Source organism: Sinocyclocheilus grahami, unplaced genomic scaffold (genome assembly GCF_001515645.1).
Source record: "Sinocyclocheilus grahami isolate Dianchi unplaced genomic scaffold, SAMN03320097.WGS_v1.1 scaffold341.1, whole genome shotgun sequence".
Taxonomy (NCBI): domain Eukaryota; kingdom Metazoa; phylum Chordata; class Actinopteri; order Cypriniformes; family Cyprinidae; genus Sinocyclocheilus; species Sinocyclocheilus grahami.
The window spans coordinates 1277089-1298098 of record NW_015505520.1 but is presented as its reverse complement, the minus strand read 5'-3'; the positions used below and the strand labels follow the sequence as shown (position 1 = coordinate 1298098).

The window sequence follows — 21010 nt, the reverse complement described above, 5'->3', positions numbered from 1 at the left end:
GGAGGATAACAATGGTCTTGAATTTCCTCCATTTGTACACAATCTATCTGGCTGTGAATTTGTGGAGTCCAAACTCTTTAGAGATGGTTTTGTTCATTTTCTAGCCTGATGAGCAACAACGACTCTTTTTCTGAGGTCCTCGGAGATCTGCTTTGTTCACGCCATGAAACACTTACACAAACATGATCAGACTTTGATAGATACATGTTCTTTGAATAAAACAGGGCACACACTGACATTAACTGCCAATAAATTAACTGCCAATCCTAGAGATTCACATAGTTTTGCCACTCAAAGATATGCAATATTGGTTCATTTTCCAGAAAAAAATACATGACAAAGTATACATTTTTGTCTTGATTGTTTGATTTGGGTTCTATTTGTCAACTTTCAGGATTTGTGTGAAAATCTTATCATCTTTTGGGTCATATTAATGCAGAAATATAGAAAATTCTTAAGGGTTCACAAACTTTCAAGCAGCACTGTATATTCACTTTTATCATTTCTTTTTATGATACATTTTTAAGGTGTTGACCATGTACAGTCTACAGCCCAGGTAAGCTTTATACTTTTACATTATATGTAGCTATGGTGGGAAAGTGCATTAACTTCGCCTGTCAAATAAAAATTATGAACATTAATCATTTAAGATATTTATAAACCATTCAGAATATTATATATAACAGTACTAGGACTGAGTATTGTTAAAATGATATAATTCTCCTATTAGACTGCAGACATAGAAAATTATGCATCGCTGAAGGTCTCTCCGCACCAGCCTACACGAAAAATGAAAAGCCGTGAAGAGGCAACCTCTGTCGTCTATGCATCTGTCCATCAAACAAGAAGCATAAAACAAGGATCTCCTCATTCTTAACGCTTGTCATTTTTTTAAGTGTGAATAATATTGACTTTGGAGAAAGGTGCTTTTTGTCAGCAAATTTTTTAAAAGAATGTCACATCATGTGGTCTCATATGAGCATTGGAGCATTCAGCTGCAAGACATTGTCCTCCAATTTAAAAAAATGTTTTTTTTAATTGTATTTTGATCTCAGTGTGGTTTAAAGTTGACAAAGGGATGAGGGACAAATGTCTGTCTTTTGTAAATTTTTTATGTTGTTGTAAAGGGTAATCGGAGTGTGCGGTCATCATGTTATTCAATGTCTAAATTGTACACATTAAAACATGGAAAAAAATGTGTGTTTACAATAACTTACCATTAAATTCAGCACCATGGAGAGGGGCAACCTTTAGCAATTGAGGAAAAAAAAATCTTTCAGTCCAAACAGCTTGCCATCAAAAAAACAACAACAACAAAACTTATTTAAAACAAACCAACAATGACCCAAATATGGAAAAAGATATAGTAGATGTAGTATATATGTACTAGTTTGTAGTATACAGCATTATACTGAAATGTACTACTAGTCACCTCCAGGTGATGGCAGTCAGATGTCATTAGTGCACACAAACACAGATTTACAGATAATACTCTTTATTCACTATAGTAATAGCATACAATAGCTTCCATTTGTGAACTTATAATCTTTATACAACGCTCCTTCAAATGATTGTTTTCTTCTTCATTTTCTAGACTGCTCTTAATGTTTTAGTATCATCATACCATGCACTTGTCCCACAATGTTTCAGTCATTTTATATTATAGTTCACATATCATAACATGATGTTGTAACATACTTATTGAGATTTTTGCATGGCCTCACCCTAAGCATTTCAATGAACTCTAAATCTCATTCATTTGGCCTGCTGGCAAGATTAGATGTCTACTAGTTGCAGCTGTTTACATACTGTACTTAGCAGCTTACTTCAGGAATTTATACTCTGTTTAAATCCTGATTGAGGCTATGCATCAGAATAGATCATTTACAAATCATTAAAGATTATGTGATAATGTACCACATCTGTTAGAAGCACAAGTTAAACAAGGAAATGGGCAATGACTTGTTAGCTCAGAGAGCCAATGCAATGATGTGATGCTTCCACTCAAAGCAGAGGAAAGGTTTCAGAGAATTTAAGGTTGAGCACTGAAGGTCATCTGAAAATGTATGTCATTCTCTTCATTGTATGGGTTCTCTTTTATAAACCATGTAAGTACAAAACTACAATAGTAATGGTTTCACAAGTTTTTCTTGAAACTTCTGTACTTTTCATTGTGTCGCTTATGTTTCAACAAATGTCTTCGCATTATTTTACAGCAATGCAATATTCTGAAAGTGTTCTGCAGATAGAAGATGTAGCAGTTCAAGTAGGTGATGATGTGACATTTCACTGCTTTCACCCAAAAGACCAACTGAATAGAGTTATGTGGTTCAAACAGACTCTGGGAGAGAGACCTGTTCTTGTAGCCTCTTCATATCACTGGACTCAAAAAAGTGTACTTTATGATGATTTTGAAAAGTCAAAACGCTTTAGGGTAGGTGCAGGGATTGGCAGCTTTAATTTGACTATTCAAAAAACGGCACAATCCGATTCAGCTGCATATTATTGTGCTGTTTCTTTTTCTAATGTTGTCTACTTTGGAGCAGGAACTAATCTAGTGATTAGAGGTGAGTGATCAATATTTAGACTAACTCTTTATGAAATTAGTAATGTTTTACAGTCTCAAATTCATGATATTTCTTCAACAGGTTCTAAATCCAACAGGATTCATATTCTACAGCAGCCTACATCATCAGGTGGAAATGTGACTCTACTATGTACAATCCAAAACGAACAAGACAGCTGTGGAGGTGATCACAAAGTATACTGGTTCAAACACGGTTTAGGAAAATCCCATTCAGGAATCATTTATACTCAAGGAAGTTGTAAAAACAGCTCAATGGCTGTTTCTCCTACCAAGAGCTGTCTCTACAGTCTCTCTTTGAGAAACATCAAGCCCTCTGATGCTGGGACTTACTACTGTGCTGTGGTCACATGTACAGACATTTTATTTGGACATGGAATTAATCTGACTTCTGATGGTAAGTGTGTTAAATACAATTTATAACAAGTTGTGTACATCTTAAGCAGCCATTTTACGGTTGATGACGCAGTATTTTTAGTGAGCTAGTGTATTGTACAATGCTAAGACAAAACCTTTTGACATCTAGCACTATGTAGTATAACACACAGAGTACCTTAGTGTGCATAAAGTGTTTGAAACATGTTGTTCATCTGCAATATTTAATTTCTGTTGATGCAAAATTAATCGCATGCTTCTTTAATTGCATGCTGCATGTAGTTCCAGGACGCAGCATGTGGTGCATTCAAGTTATGTGTTACTTGTTTCAGATGAACATAAAGGCAAGCACATAAAGATCTTCATTCTAATTGGCCTTGCAGCACTGCTGACCATAAGCTTCTTCAGTAATATTCTACTTTGCGTGAAAAAGATGAAAGGTAACAGCTCACTTTAATGTATTTATATATATAATACATCACATGAAATACATAAAGATATACATTAAGGTGAAAACATGCACAATTTTTTATTATTCAGAACTATTATGTAAGATTTATTATAAATAAATATTTAAATGTAATATAAATTTATTATTATAAATAATATATTAATAAAATTACCATCATTCCTTTTAACCTGCACAGGTAAATATCAATGCCATTTTAAAGTACTAAAAATCATCTAATATTTTATCTTATAACAGGCAACACATCTCAACATGTTCATGCTACAGACAATATAGTGTCAAATGTACAGGTTTGTATTACATGGACAGATAAAATTATATTTTAAAAGTCATGTATTTAGACAACTGTGGTTTAGATGATGTACATCACTTAATGGAAACGTTTATTAAATATATATATATATATTATTTTAGTACCACAGGACCTCCGATTTGAATTATGCCGCCTTAAAATTCACAAGCCAAAGCTCAAGACAGCAGCGAGAGGAGAGACAAAGACCGACAGAGTACTCTGGACTGAAATGTAAAAACTCTCTATCGTAATACTGAATATGCATAGTTGCTAATAATGTTTTCTAACCAGAGCCACTTTGAATACCATATGGTAAATCATTATTGATATTATGTTATGTTCTGAATAAATATGAAACTTGCATGTTTACAATTAGTCTCTTTATTCTGTAAATAACCACAAACAACTATCTCTATACTTACTGTGCTTTAATGTTGATGTTGTACTATATTTGAATAAAGTGTTATTTGAGCAATATGCCATGTTTTTTCTTCTTCATAAAAACAGAAACAGACCCCCATGCTCTTTGGATTTAATTTTCAGATACCACTGCAACATGATTAGTGATAAAAAAACACATACTTATGCTATTTTCATTTGTTTCGAATGTGAATGGTGACAGGATCCGATTTAACGTTTGATAAGATCTACACCACAAACCACAAGGTCACACCCCAGTTTACACAGTAGACACAGAAGACAGTCTTCTTCCATTCGATGTGCATGAGGCTGTCTGTAGTAACTTTGGCCTATTTGACACCCACTCAGCCCCCTCTCTCCCTCCTCACTGTTTGGCACAAACTCTTCTCATGATTAAAGTCAGAGACAGAAGAAAACGTTGCTCCCACCTGGAAAATCTCTTAATTTCATTAAAGTCCAGCCGAAAAGTAAGAGAAGATGAAATCTAATGGAAGGTGGTCAGGCTAAACACGTGAGTCAAACTAAAAGACGGGCTGTGTGAGTGATTGACATCATATCCTGCTGAGTGAGTGACAGGAAAAACCTGCTTAGTGTAGAGTTAAAACTGCTGAGGTGAACATCAGCGGATCAGCTTTGTATCTTGTACTTGGATCAAAATACATCTTTAATGCCCGATTCATATCATAAATCTTGTAATCATTAATTATTTAGAGTACAGTTATTTTACTTAATTGGTTATTTGTAATTTTTTACACATATTGTATTACTGTATTTTGAACTTTAGATTGTTTGTTGGTAATATTTTTTCATGTCTGTAATAGTAGTACATAGAGCTGCTGCTCAACACTATGCAGTAATGTTATTTTGTATTGCCCCTGTGAAATAAACACACACAAACACACACATGTTGGTTTTATGATTTATGGGGACTCTCATAGACGTGATGATTTTTATACTGTACAAACTGTATTTTCGAGGTGAACATCAGCGGATCAGCTTTGTATCTTGTACTTGGATCAAAATACATCTTTAATGCCCGATTCATATCATAAATCTTGTAATCATTAATTATTTAGAGTACAGTTATTTTACTTAATTGGTTATTTGTAATTTTTTACACATATTGTATTACTGTATTTTGAATTTTAGATTGTTTGTTGGTAATATTTTTTCATGTCTGTAATAGTAGTACATAGAGCTGCTGCTCAACACTATGCAGTAATGTTATTTTGTATTGCCCTGTGAAATAAACACACACAAACACACACATGTTGGTTTTATGATTTATGGGGACTCTCATAGACGTGATGATTTTTATACTGTACAAACTGTATTTTCTATCCCCTTACCCTACCCCTCACGCACACTTTCTGCATTTTAAAATTTTTAACAAAACATTGTTTAGTATGTTTTTAAAGCTATTTTAATTAGGAATACTCAAGAAATAGCGCATAAAACACATTTACTGTATGTTGTTATTCCAGTGTAATACCCATGTCATTACACAAATTTGTGTCCACACACACACACACACACACACACAGACGTACAATTAGAATAAGTAACAAATATATATTTTTACAATTATAAAAATGAAACACCTAAAAAATAAATGTGACAAAGTAAAAATGGATCAGCACCTTTGCTCTCAGTGTGAGCATGAACATGCATCATGGTTTAACTAGTTTTCCACCCGCAACACAAGACCCATTTATTTTTTCTTTCACATCTCTTGCTGCATCAAAACCACACACACACAAAAAATACGCCAACCTTTGTCTTCACATCCCTTTCCATTACCATAAACACAAATAGCCCACCCTACATATATATATAAAAAAAAGAATTACAAGAAGTATCTGAGATCTTACGGGACAGTTTTACTTGTTACATATCACTAAAGATATTTCTTCATGTGTGTCCCCAATTATTGTGTGTACATAAATATATTATTAACAAATATTGAACTCAATCTTTTTATCAACTTGTTTTCTTTCAGTTAGCACAAATTTTGTATTTCATTCTGGAACTGATTGGTCGAAGGCCTCCCTGATCTGAGCTCAGTTTTTGAGTGAATTTAGCCAAAATTATCCACAAATAATGCTTATTTTTACTCACAAACTGATGTGCATAAGCTCAGATCAATGAAGCCTATGACCAATCAGTTCCAAAAAGATGTACAATTGCTAATTAAAAGAAATTAAAAGAAAAGAAGCTGGCAAAATGATCGAATTCAAGATAAAGATAAAATGGCATGAGAAATTTACAAGCCGGGACCGGGTGACCACAACACCAATTTAAGTAAATGATTTCCAGCACAGCACAAGGGTTAAATAAGTACATAATAAAATATGTACGGTGCATACATTTAATCATAGCTTATCAATTAGACGTAAATCTTAAATGTGAACACTTAACATTTTTCAATTATACTTAATCTGCTCCCCCTGCTGCTGAAAAGAGGAAGAACTGACACGAAGAGCAAAATAACACAACGCGAATTAGAATATTACACAACAGATATGAAATTGATTGTAAGGGTTTGAAGTTTGGTGGTTGCTTTGATATATTTTTGCAACTTCAATAGAAATGATCGATGCTAGAGTCTGCTTTATATAGTAATGGAAAAAAGACAAGACAAGACCGTTTCTATTTTATCACACCAATAACACTGAAAGTTAATTCCTTAAATATATGTACATTTCTAAATATAATATTTTGATTGGTGTTTATGTTTTTCTTTAAACTATCTTCAAAGAGGTAATTATGTATTATCTGTATTAAACATATAATATATATTTAATATATATCGATATATAACATCTGACAAATGCATAAGGATATGTCATATTTTATTATTATTATTATTATCATTATTGTTATTAATATTTTGTGTTATTTAGCATTACAGTGGAAAACAGAGCAGACAGATCAGCAACCTCATTTATGAGTTCACAGTGCAGACTGTTGATCTCTGTGTTGTGTTTGTGGTCAGTGCATGAACGTGAAAACAGAATGGAAAGATCAAGCAGCCTTCAGTAGAGCTCAATCTTAGTGGTCAAAAGTTTCCACACAGCGTCTGATGTTGCTAAAAAAAGAAGGTGTCAAAAGCAGTCACATGCATTTATAGCAGCTTAGACTCAGTTCATCGCTACCACTTGTGCAAGCCTGAGACTGAACTACAAAGGCCTTTGATTTCAAGTGTAACATTTGTTCTCATAGGACACTGCTCTAGTTAAAAAAAACAAGTTAAACAACTTGGACACTGCTCTAGTTGAACAAAGGTTTACAGGTTTCAAAAGTACAGTTTAGCCTGCTCATGCAAACTCATGTAGAATCTCACCTTCTGATGTGCATGTTTATCAGTTCATTGTTTATGTAAATTATAGTTTAGATCAACATGCACCTGTCTTGGTGTGATGTGTCTGTCTATGGCAGGACAAAAATAGACATGAATTACAGAAAAATGTATGTGCGTAAAGGGTTTTAATTTAAAGATGAAGTACAATATGTAATTCCCAAATAAAATTGAAAATAATAATAATTATATTGTCAGACGGTTTCATGTTCAGACAAATAGGTCCTACATCAAACTCACACAATCGGTTAAGCCAACATTGCTGTGTCGAGTTACATGATGCTCAAAAAACACAGCAATGTTTAGATAGCACCACAGAGCCACGGTGTTTCAAAATAACCTACCAATATTTAATGTTACTTAAAGTTAACATTATTTAAAGTTGTCTAAGTATGAACTGTAATAAGAGACTTAATTAGGCAAGTATTTTAAAAAGTACTTTACCACTGAAAAACTCACACACTTCACCTTTAAGTTGTGGTGCAGGAGCCTTATTTATCAATAGCTAAGTTAAGTAATAAAATAGATTCAAACCACAGACCCATTAAATATTACAAAATATAATAAAATGTAAAAATGTAATATACTGTATTTAAAAATATAAAAGTTATGTTTATTGGTGATTAGTTCTATTGCAGAATGAAGAGGTGATAAAGGCAATATCTACATTGGCCCATTAATGGAAGCTAATCAAAGATGATCACATGTAATGTGATGTACTATATACTGATATCATATTTCATTTATTTATTATAACACTATTTATGGTATATCAAAATATGATATTGCTTTTTGTGCTCACAAATCTGCACAACATCCAAGAGTTGGATAATTTCAGGACCATGGACAGGGATTTTCTTTGTCAAAGGTTGCAGTGCATTTTAATTTACATATGGCCTGAATCAAACTCATAATATCCAAAAAAATAATAAACATTTGTTAGAGGATGACAATTAAATCTTGCCCAATTTAACTTTATTTGTCCGTGTAGTATGTACAGTATGTATATTCATGCTTTTTAAAAAAATATTAGCATGATAAAATAAAATGCACTTTTCTCGAAAAAACGACATGGATATTCTACAATGAATATTCTACATGGATCAACCTTTTTTGTCTACATAATTAATTTAATGTGTGGGCTGAAAGCGCTGCACATAAAACTGTGTCAAGTTCAGGAAATGGGTGATGATTTGCTGACAAACAGAATCATGTGATCTTAAGGTATCTTAAGTGTATATAACAGTTAACTCTGTGTGAGCTACTTTTTTTTAGCCTGAGCACAGAATGATCTGGATGACGATAAAATGGACAGACAACATTGTGTGACGATCTTCCTCTTATATGAAGTCTGTAAGTGCCATTTTTAAATAATATTCATATTTATATATTTAACAAACAAGGTTAAGGCTTTTCTAAAGATCATCAAAATGTTACAAATGATATTTGTAATCTATTAACAGTTAAGATAATATATGGAGACATTATACAACTGAACCCAGTTGTATCAGTTCATGAAGGAGATTCTGTGGTTTTGTCCTGCTTTATTACAACAAAACAGATGAGTATGACACTGTGGTACAAGCAAGTCACTGGAGAACAACCACGTCTCATTGTTTCCTCTATTCTCCATTCATCAAAAAGCCAATTTCATAATGAATTTGACAGCAATCATTTTGATGTGTTAAGAGGGACTGGTAGTTTTAATCTGACAATTGTGAACACTGTACAATCAGATTGGGGCACGTACTACTGTGCTTTCTCTTTCTCCAATATCATTACATTCGGAAATGGCACTCATCTGGTTATTAAAGGTGAGTCAGTGCATGCCACTTTCATATTAATGTTTTTATTACGATGATATGGACAAAAACAGCTATTTATACAAAACATCCATTCTAGGAGCAAAAATCAGCAAACCCATGAGTCTAAAGCTGCCCAAGATTGAATTAGTTAAATCAGGGGTAAATGATCCTCTGCAATGTTCAATCCAAAATGAGTTAGAAAGAGGTGGAGGTGAACATCGTCTCTACTGGTTCAAAGACGGATCAGAAGAATCTCCTCCAGGATCCATTTATGTTCATGGAAACACAAGTGATGGATGTGTGGGGAGATCTGAAGCTGACTGTCTGTCACCGACCTGCATGTACAACCTCCCAAAGAAAAAGTTCAGTTCCTCACAAACGGGAACTTACTGTGCACTGGCCGCATGTGGGGAGATTTTATTTGGAAATGTTTCTAAACACAGTCTTGGTAAGTGTGAGCATTTTATTATATCTTTACTACTTATATTTGGAAATATGTTTTCATAGTCAAGAGTCAAAAGAAGAGTTGGTAGAGTTCTACGGCAGAAAATACATTCCTAAATAATGTCTTGCAAAAAAACAAACAAAAAAACTAAACAAAAAACATAACTAAAATAATATTTTACATGTGTATTCTTCTACAATGTTGAATATGAATTCAAATGTAATATAATTTCAGGTCACTTTTTGAACATAATATTGACAATGTGACAAATCATTAAAAATATATATTTATATATTTTTTATATTTTGGAGATTTTATTTTGTTTTATTTTATCTTTTCCAAAACACCTGTGTGATTTATTTATTTATTTATTGCTTTAGACAACTTTGAGAGTCAGAATATGCTATTATTCATTCAAATCGGCCTTGCAGCACTACTGGCAATAAGTTTTACCATCAACATTCTACTTTGTTGCATGAGGAAAAATGGTAAGCATTTATATGAATTTATACAGTCTTCTATAAAAGAGCCTAATTTATATGAATATTATTGCAGAATAGTATAAAAAAATGCCTGATCAATAGTGCAATAGAAATGTAATAGAACATTTCTTAATCAAATAATCTGTAATATTTGAATTTTTCTTTTTAGGCCATATGTGAGCGATGACTATTCTCTCTTTTAAAAATGAATTCACAAACTGTTCAATCTCTGTTCAAAACAGGGAGAAAATCTCAACAGATACAGACTACTAATGAGGATGATGATGATGATGTGTTAATGAATACGGTAATTATAAAAAAAGAAGCCATTGATAAAGCCTTTGATAAAGCATCTATAATTAGTAATATGATAAAATACGACATATGTAATCTGACTGTGGAAATCTTTTTTGTTTTCCAAAACACCTGTGTGATTTATTTATTTATTTATTGCTTTAGACAACTTTGAGAGTCAGAATATGCTATTATTCATTCAAATCGGCCTTGCAGCACTACTGGCAATAAGTTTTACCATCAACATTCTACTTTGTTGCATGAGGAAAAATGGTAAGCATTTATATGAATTTATACAGTCTTCTATAAAAGAGCCTAATTTATATGAATATTATTGCAGAATAGTATAAAAAAATGCCTGATCAATAGTGCAATAGAAATGTAATAGAACATTTCTTAATCAAATAATCTGTAATATTTGAATTTTTCTTTTTAGGCCATATGTGAGCGATGACTATTCTCTCTTTTAAAAATGAATTCACAAACTGTTCAATCTCTGTTCAAAACAGGGAGAAAATCTCAACAGATACAGACTACTAATGAGGATGAGGATGATGTGTTAATGAATACGGTAATTATAAAAAAAGAAACCATTGATAAAGCCTTTGATAAAGCATCTATAATTAGTAATATGATAAAATACGACATATGTAATCTGACTGTGGAAATCTTTTTTTTGTGTTTTTTTAGAACAGGGAAATGACTTACACTACTGTACAAATCTCCACCAAACACTCAAGCGTGAAGAGAGAGAGCCGTCCTGAGGACACACTGTATTCTGGTTTAGCATGTCAGCAGCAAAGCTGAAAACTACTGTATATTACTATTTGTGCAGACATTTATTTATTTTGCTCTGTGAACATGTGTCTGCTTTGCTTTGCAAAGTATTCTTACTTACTTTTTCTGGAACTAATATAGCAACACAAAACTGCAAAAGCACACAATACAATGTACAGAGGAGAATGTCATCATAAATATTTGTTAAAAAAAGTCATATGATCTTCTCTGACTTTCCAATGACCTGCTATTGTCCAGAAACAAATTATTTTTGTACATATTTAATTTTGTACATATGTTTGTATGTGTGTGAGGCAATACACATAAGAAAAAGAGAGAAATATGCTTTGGAAAATAAAGATATAGTACAACAACTTTTTAATTTAATTTTTCTCACAAATTACTGTGGCAACAGTAACACCACAAGGGCACGTTTCTCAGTTTTCAACACATTTTCCCCAATACATCATACAATGAATCAATGAATGTTAAAAGACATTGAAATAATGATATCATGGTATAATGTTTTGCTAATATAGTACAGTATTTTACTATTGCTGTATAAAAGAAGTATTTGAACATGAAAAAACCCTCCTTACTCACTGCCAATATATTTATGATTTTAATGAAAACGTCCTTTTAGAATTCACACACAAAAAAATGTTGTGTTGCACAATCAATAATCAATACAAACTAACAAACAAACAATACTGACTGAGGCAAAAAACTGTCATTACCTTGTCAATGAACAGATGCTAGTTCAGATTAAAGTGTAAACTGTTTTATGAGTCTTGAGTAACCTTACCTACTAAAAACAGTAAAAGACTATGTTAGTACATATCAATAGATTTTTGAGGGGGAAAACAAACAGTCCTAACCAGCCTTCAAAATTAGAAAAGTAATTGATCTAAGTATCCAGATCTAAACTGTTCATGAACCAACATCCAAAAACCACAAGGTGGCAGCAGAGACTATTAGTGCAAGGGGCCCACATGGCCTTAGTTACATTTATAGGTTTCTGTTATATATTATATTATAAGTATCTATTATTTTATATCAATGCCAGATTTGTAGTATCTAGACAGAGATCAATATAGTACAAACTCCCTGATTTTGGAACTAATATTCTAAGAATCGGAAGTGTGTTCTTCACAAACCCAATGCAGAAATTTGAGAAAACAGGGGTGAACACAGTGGCTATGTGGTGAATAAATGAGGCCATTACGATATGATCTAACACAAGATAGGCTAAAGGACAACTACTAGAAAGCTGACATTAACAGATATCATCTCTACATCATATCGACATTGTACATAGTAACTATTTGACATGGAATCATTAATTACATCTGTAATTATCAGATCTATTAAATAAAACCAGTCACTGTATGAGGCAGAGGCTAAGGAAACTGAAGGTTGTATATGGAAATTAATTCAGTGGTGGGTGCAAAATGCTCACATTCCCACAGTGTACCTTTGAATTTGAACGGTCTTGGAAAAACTAAAATACCATTTCCAGAAAATAATGCATATAGCACATGTTTGTTTGTATTTTAGCATAGTGCATGATTCTAATTTGTGGTTGCAAGTGTGGTGTATGCAGAACTGTGTCAGGTCTGTAATTATCAGATCTATTAAATAAAACCAGTCACTGTATGAGGCAGAGGCTAAGGAAACTGAAGGTTGTATATGGAAATTAATTCAGTGGTGGGTGCAAAATGCTCACATTCCCACAGTGTACCTTTGAATTTGAACGGTCTTGAAAAACTAAAATACCATTTCCAGAAAATAATGCATATAGCACATGTTTGTTTGTATTTTAGCATAGTGCATGATTCTAATCTGTGGTTGCAAGTGTGGTGTATGCAGAACTGTGTCAGGCCCAGGAAATGGCTGATAGCGCTAACTGAACAGAATCATGTGACAGTGCCGTACTTCAAGGTGTATGTTATACAACATTATATAACTTGATTGATGATTGTCTCTTCTCAGCCTGAAGAAGAAAATGGAGAAACAACTTTGTGTGATGGTTTTACTCTTAACTGAAGTGTGTAAGTGTGTATATTTAAATAATTCCATTTATACTTTTTCATTAATTCCATTCAAAATTGTTCTGATATCAATGTTTCAGATCATTGCTTTTTAGTTGTTTTAATTGACATACAATGTTAATTCTTTTACAGTGGTGGGACACATTATACAACTGAACCCAGTTGTATCAGTTCATGAAGGAGATTCTGTGGTTTTGTCCTGCTTTATTACAACAAAACAGATGAGTATGACACTGTGGTACAAGCAAGTCACTGGAGAACAACCACGTCTCATTGTTTCCTCTATTCTCCATTCATCAAAAAGCCAATTTCATAATGAATTTGACAGCAATCGTTTTGATGTGTTAAGAGGGACTGATAGTTTTAATCTGACAATTGTGAACTTTGTACAATCAGATTGGGGCACGTACTACTGTGCTTTCTCTTTCTCTAATATTATTAAATTCGGAAATGGCACTCATCTGGTTATTAAAGGTGAGTCAGTGCATGCCACTTTCATATTAATGTTTTTATTACGATGATGGGGAATAAACAGCTATTTATACAAAACATCCATTCTAGGAGCAAAAATCAGCAAACCCATGAGTCTAAAGCTGCCCAAGATTGAATTAGTTAAATCAGGGGTAAATGTTCCTCTGCAATGTTCAATCCAAAATGAGTTAGAAAGAGGTGGAGGTGAACATCGTCTCTACTGGTTCAAACACGGATCAGAAGAATCTCCTCCAGGATCCATTTATGTTCATGGAAACACAAGTGATGGATGTGTGGGGAGATCTGAAGCTGACTGTCTGTCACCGACCTGCATGTACAACCTCCCAAAGAAAAAGTTCAGTTCCTCACAGACGGGAACTTACTGTGCACTGGCCACATGTGGGGAAGCTTTATTTGGAAACATTTCTAAACACAATCCTGGTAAGTGTGAGCATTTAAACATTTCTGACACCGTTGGTTAGCCAATACAACTTATATTTGTCTCATGGAACAGTGCTACATTATGAACTTTATTTTAATTAATAATTTTATCTTTAATATGATGGTAACCTAATCAACTAATTTCCAAATTGCTCTTTCTAAATACTTGTGTATACAATCCTTGATATATATCAAATATTACTCCTCATGGTTTAGACTTCAAGAGCCAGAACACAGACTTATTCTTTGTAGTTGGCCTTACGGTGCTCCTGACATCAAACATTACCATCAATATTCTTCTGTGTTGCATGAGTAGAAATGGTAAGTGTTTGTTTGAATTCATCTTGTCTTGCTTCTACAAACAACAGTTTGTTACAGCATAGTAGTTTTTCAAAGAGAGGTGTAAAATGTACAGCTTGCTAGAATTTATTTTAATATAATATGTGCTATATTAGAACATTTCTGTTTAACTCATGTGAGGGCTGACCATGGTCTCATTTATTACAGAGACTATTAATGCAACAGAAAGCAATTATAAGCAAATCCAGACTACTGATGATGATGTGTCAGTAACTGAGGTTTGTCAAATTAAACTCTCCAGATTTAAAACCACTTATGATATTCATCATATGAAAATATAAATTATATTGTCTGGGATGTTCTTTTTCTTGTAGTATGAGGAAGTGAACTTTTGGTCTTCACCCATCATCGCCAAATGCTCAAAGAGTTCAAAGAAACACCAGCTTTAAGGACATATGATATTCTGGTTTGACATATCAAGACCATGGCAAAACATTATTGTATATTAGCTCATATTATTCATTAATAACTATTATCTTATTTGAATAATTCTGCCAATAATTTTGGATCAACAAATTCTGTTTAAGTAGTTATTAATATGCTGTACTGTATATACTGTAATAACTGAAAAAAATAATCACTAAATATCTCCCACAATGTTGAATTGCAATAATTGCATAATCATTTTTGTTTGCTTTGCTCATATAATAAACAGTAACGCTATTACAATTTACACTGAAACATTCTTTGGACTCTATTTCTACCATAGTCTCATCCTCAGATGTCACGTCCACGGACCGCTGGCTGAACGTCTGATGCATACAGCACAAAAAAATTGGAAACACTTCAGAAGTTTTGAAGTCATAATCTGATTGGTTGAATTCTACAGGATTTCCAGGAGATGTGTGTCGCGTCTACGCCTGGAAACAAAGATTCTGTGACGCCAAACCCCATCATGGCAGAAGAAGAAAGCCGTCGTGTTTACTGCTGTGACAATTAGATCAACTAAATGCTGGATTTTCAAAAGAATGTGAAATATGTAAAGTTCACGGCATAGAGTCTGGTTATTCTGGGGACATTTCTACGCCCCTAAACATAACGCGGCCCAAAATGAAATGTGATTGGTTACCATATGGCCTCTCATGTCCTGGTACTTTTAGATTTAAGTGCTGCATTCAAAACAGTTGACTATGGTGTTCTTTTGGGCAAGTTATGGGCAGCAGAGGTCCTGCTCTAAGAAGGTATCAATCATACCTAAAGATACCTAAAGCACCTAAAGTGATGTGATGTGTAGCCAAGTATGGTAACCCATATTTGGAATTTGTGCTCTGCATTTAACCCATCCAGTGCACACACACTGCAGTGAGTGAGTAAACACACACACACACACACACACACACACACACACACCGTGAACACACTCTCAGAGCAGAGGGCAGCCATTTTTTTGCAGCGGCACCCGGGGAATAGTTGGGGGTTAGGTGCCTTACAGATTACAGATGGTAGCCTACAAAATATGGCCAAAATACTTTTAATTGGTGTGTACATACGTTAACATATCACTCCTGTTTTAGTGTAACCAGATATACAAAAAAAAAACAACAACAACAGCAAATGTGTTCGAAATCAGGGGCAGGATAACAATATTCTTGCACCACTAGGTGGCAGTAGAGACCATGATTTGAATTCGGCATTTCGATGGTCAGCAAGTTTCAGACTCACCCTGCTTCCATTCGGAAGGGCTCATCCCTGCGCCCTAATCCCTTCAAAAGGTTTACCCTCCTGAGTGAGAACTTCAAAGGGACGAAGGGTGTAGGGAACTTCTGGAATGTCGTCTTAATGAGACGATCAAGGAGGTGCCTTCGTCGCACATGTTGTATTACATTTTGTAAACGTCTTTACGTTAAATAATATATATAATACAATGTATATTTACATAATGTGTCTATGTATTTGAAACATTTGAATGGACTGATAAAGGTAGCTGTAAAGTATTTTTAAGTACAATGTCGTTTTGACCATAATATTGTACCAAATCTAACTCGTATAAATATTACAGTAGTATAGACAAATACATACATTTATCGGTGAAGTCGAACTCTGTGACACCAAACAACTTCTCTGTGCAAAGGATCATGGGGGCCCGAAGTGTCCATCGGTTGTACTCTTCGAAATCATTCATTCCGAAGGGCCCTTTGAAGTGGCCAGTTTTGAGGACTTCGGTTTGGAAACGACCCTTCAATATGGCGGCCATGATTGTTTTCACCCCAAAGTGCCCTTCGGTCAGATATATCCCGTTTGGAATGCACCGATACTCTGTTTGCATCAGAAGCAGCACGGGCTGTTGTGCTTTCTCATAAGACATGTTTACAGTGAGTAACGTTGTTTCACACTTACTCCCTTTGGAGTGCGCATTTTTTTCCATGCCAAAGTTAACAGACTAGCGCATTCAATGGAAACGGATGCAGCGCGGCACTGAGTCTATTTTTGCTGTGCTGCACGTGCTGAATTAAAGTAATAGCACATTGTTCGTAGTCAAAATGAACACGGATTGAAATGAAAATGTACCAATTTTACCCTATATTTTCCAACAACTCCAGGAACCTATCATTTGAGTAAGTAAATACATAATTTAAAAAAATATATATTTTATTTTAAGCTTTTCACATTTTAGAGAACAATCCACCAACACCCCCATGCCAGCAAATCAAAGGAAAAAAAAAAAACCTTAATGACACTGTAATCAATGTAATCATGCATATACAGAGTCATAAAAAAAAAAAAACTCCTATACCAATAAATACCCTATTATGGAAATATATAATTGTTACACACTTTTATTTGATCAAATTAACCACCACACTTAAAGAAAAAGGTTACATTCAGTTATCATTGGTCACCTTCCAAATATTCCAAGAAGGACTTCCAAATCTGTACGAACCTCGTTGGTTTACCCGCAATCTCGCATCTAATTTTTTCCATATACACATTACTTAGCTCTGTAAGCCATGTTTCAAATTTAAACGCAGACTCTTTGTTCCACAACAACAAAATTATCTTTTTTGCTATGGTCATCCCATATTTAACTGTTTGGATCTGACTGAAACTATAATTCTCTAAGAAGGGGAACCAGCCTAATATTGCAATAAGAGGGTCATGAGGAAAATCAATCTTAAGTACCTTTGAGTAGAAAGAAAGAACCTCAGTCCAAAATGTACACATTTTTGGGCAGAACCAAAATAAATGAGACAATGCACCCTCAGTGGACTTACATTTAAGACTCAAAGGTGACACAGAGGGATATATGGAATGTAATTTGGTACGAGAGTAGTGCAATCTCTGGACAACTTTATAAAATCAACTGAAAATTGGAGTTGTTGGAGCAAGACCTAATACCTTGGAGGGCCTTAGCCCAGTTATCTTCTGAAATATCTATCCCCAAGTCCTTTCCCAAGACATCTTTAAGTATTGTGTAGAACGAGTTCTAGAATCATTCAAATATTCAACATATTTAGAAACAAGACCCTTCGAGTCGAGTTCAGAGGTCATAAATAAATAAAGATATTCAGGGGACTTGTAAACTTCAAAATTAGAGATATTACTTTTAACATAATTCCGTACTTGCCCAAAATTTTGTCTAAGCTGAGCAAAAGAAGCAAATACTTTGTCGATATATAAATCTCCTATAGACCGAACTCCATTTTCTTTCCATGATAAAAATGTTCTATCCGACTGTGAGGGAGGGAATGCAAGTAAATGCAAATGTAAGTGAGCAGGTCTGAGGGAGTTTAAAGATTTTTCTGAGCTGATACCAAATCTTAAAAGAATTTACAAAAATAGGGTTACATTTCTTCAGTGTTCTGATAGGTTTGTTTTCTGCAAAGAGTAAAGCAGGGAGGGAGGATTCCTGCATATCCCCCTCAATAGCCTGCCAAGCAGGAATGGTAGTATTCGATTTCCCGGGGCATGCAATCCACCAATACATTCATGCCCTTAGATTGGCTGCCCAGTAGTAATGCTGAAAACAGGGAAGACCTAGGCCTCCTAACGCTTTTATTTTACAAATATGCACGTTAGATATATGATGAGCTCTTTATCCCCAGATAAAAGGCATGATCACAGTATCAAATGTTTTATAGAATGACTGTGTTAAAAAGATAGGAACGTTTTGAAATAAATAAATAAATCTAGATAAAGTAGCCATTTTGATTGCGTTAACATGACCAATCATTGTTAAAGGGATAGTTCACCCAAAAATGAAAATTCTGTCATTAATTACTCACCCTCATGTCATTCCAAACCCGTAAGACACAAATCAAGATATTTTTTATGCATTCTGACAGCTCTCTGACCCTCCCATAGACAGCAAGGGTACTACCACGATCAACGTCCAGAAACGTAGCAAGGAGGTAAATATTATATCGGTAAAATAATCCATGTGACATCAGGGGTTCAACCGTAATTTTACAAAGCTACGAGAATACTTTTTGTGTGCAAAAGAAAAAAAAAGACTTTATTCAACAATTTGTCTCCTCCGCGTCACCCTAGCACCATTTTGGAGAGTATCCACTGAACGCAAACAGCGTATGTTGTTCTGTGTCAGCCACACCACACGGATAGGGTTTATCATAGGGTAAACTGAGCTAAGTACAAACATAGGTATTGCTGAATAAACAAAAAGAAAAATACAAAAATATCTAATACAAAAATAAGCTGGCAAAATACTACCCCAGTAATCTCGCTTCTCGAACATAAGCGAAAATTAGAGTATGTCATTTAAACGTGGGATCGCCCAACAGAACACAAGGAAAGAGAAAAACTAAATAAATTAAACTCAAAAGAAAACAAAAATCGACTGGTGAGGTGACGGATTAACGGTTCTTCGAAACAACACACCACTCCGTCTCCACACATTGTGATCAGGAATACTTCGTATGTGAATGAAAGCACAAACATCCCCGTACATATACACAGGGCCGGCCCTAGCATTCTGGGGGCCCTAAGCAGATTTTCAAAAGTGACCCCCATACCTACAGTTTCACCTAACCACCCGCATCCCATCCCAATGTACACATCTTACACTGACACCTAATTGCAAACATTTAGTTTAACTCAATATATTTATTTTTCAAGAAATAGATAGGAACATATATTTGGGTAGTTGACAAATATCCAGTAAAAAATATTTTTTTGTAAAACACTATTCCTGGTCCTTCAACTAATTAAAGTTGTCCATGGAGTTTAAAAACAGGATATGGTGTCACACCAGAGGACATAGTTTTCAGTGACATAATGTATCAAGTTCATATGCTTTTAGAAATATATGGATGAAAAACTTGTTGCCAGTTACTAAAATAGACACTTGTAAAATTATGCCCGAGTCATTTATTAACAATTGCATGCTATTCTTTTGAATTTATAAAAGTTGACAGTCACACCATAAGACAATTGTGAGATTTAGCTCAAAAATGTAAAATAAATAAATAAAATAAATCTAATAACAAAGCAGTTTTTATAACAATGGGTCCATGTAAGACAAAGACATTTTAAATGATGACAATATTAATTATTTAAATTTTTTTATATTGTGTGACTGAAAATGCCCATTTAAGCAAACGTTTAAAACTAAAGAGTTAAAATTTTAAAAATGAAAGAGTTTAACGATTGCTTAAGAGTAATGTATCAAAATTCAGTGAGATTATTGCTTAAAGCAAAAACACCTGGTTATGAAAATTGCATTAGAGAACAGTATAACAACAATAATAATAATAATAATAATAATAGAAGAATAATAAATTTTCTGGGCTGGCATGACAGTCCAGATTAAAATGCAAAAATAATCAAATATAAGCGTAAACACATGTTGAAACAGATTTTAGCAACATTAAAATGAAGGCAAAAATCTGAGACGAGACGAGACACAAGATAGGGTTCACAAGAATGAGACTAGACAAGATTTTTTACTCTATTTTAAGAAATCTTCAATGATGAAAAACATGCCTGGAAAAATAGTCTGCAGGTGCATTGAAATGTTTGAACTAATCTTGCAATAAATGCCATCTCAGTTCTGCTTTCTGAGTATGAATTATTATATGCAATAACAGAGAATACTCAAGCACTGTAAAAGATTTGGCCACAAACTCAACTGACTATCAACTTACAATACAAGTGTCTTTTACAACATATTTGCCAAGTACACTTGTAATTGCAGCCAAATTCAAACAAAAATCATAGTGGTGTCAGACTCAGCAGTGATAAATTCATTGCACTGTACAATCTCAGACTGTTCTTTAAATTTAATTTCAGAAAATCAACCTAAACTAAAATGGAATAGAAATTACTGAAATTATTCTGACAAATTAAATGGATGATTTAAGTATGTTGTTATAAGATAATGATGGAAACATTTCTGCATTGTAGAAGATGTTCCTCTAAACCTGTGAATG

The 21010-nt window shown here is 33.9% G+C and overlaps 2 protein-coding genes, 1 long non-coding RNA gene and 1 pseudogene across 3 annotated transcripts in view; all 4 read left to right on the top strand.

Annotated features, from left to right (window-relative positions):
- LOC107603144 (uncharacterized) overlaps window positions 1-778 on the top strand; it is a 1270-nt gene extending 492 nt beyond the window's left edge. The window contains exons 2-3 of the long non-coding RNA XR_001611100.1: window positions 528-556; window positions 731-778. This is a non-coding gene — a long non-coding RNA (uncharacterized lncRNA). The remainder of the gene's footprint in view (window positions 1-527; window positions 557-730) is intronic.
- Window positions 779-2079: 1301 nt separating this feature from the next.
- On the top strand, window positions 2080-4006 carry LOC107603164 (uncharacterized; annotated as a pseudogene).
- Window positions 4007-8785: 4779 nt separating this feature from the next.
- Window positions 8786-11415, top strand: nitr5 (novel immune-type receptor 5). Its single transcript, XM_016295879.1, has 6 exons — window positions 8786-8851; window positions 8962-9312; window positions 9401-9751; window positions 10129-10236; window positions 10473-10537; window positions 11215-11415. Exons 1-6 carry the CDS (start codon window positions 8806-8808, stop codon window positions 11329-11331), a joined length of 1038 nt encoding a protein of 345 aa, XP_016151365.1. The 5' UTR covers window positions 8786-8805; the 3' UTR covers window positions 11332-11415.
- A 1891-nt stretch (window positions 11416-13306) lies between these two features.
- Window positions 13307-15013, top strand: LOC107603133 (uncharacterized). Its single transcript, XM_016295846.1, has 6 exons — window positions 13307-13370; window positions 13494-13826; window positions 13914-14264; window positions 14481-14585; window positions 14772-14842; window positions 14939-15013. Exons 1-6 carry the CDS (start codon window positions 13307-13309, stop codon window positions 15011-15013), a joined length of 999 nt encoding a protein of 332 aa, XP_016151332.1.
- Window positions 15014-21010: the final 5997 nt, after the last annotated feature.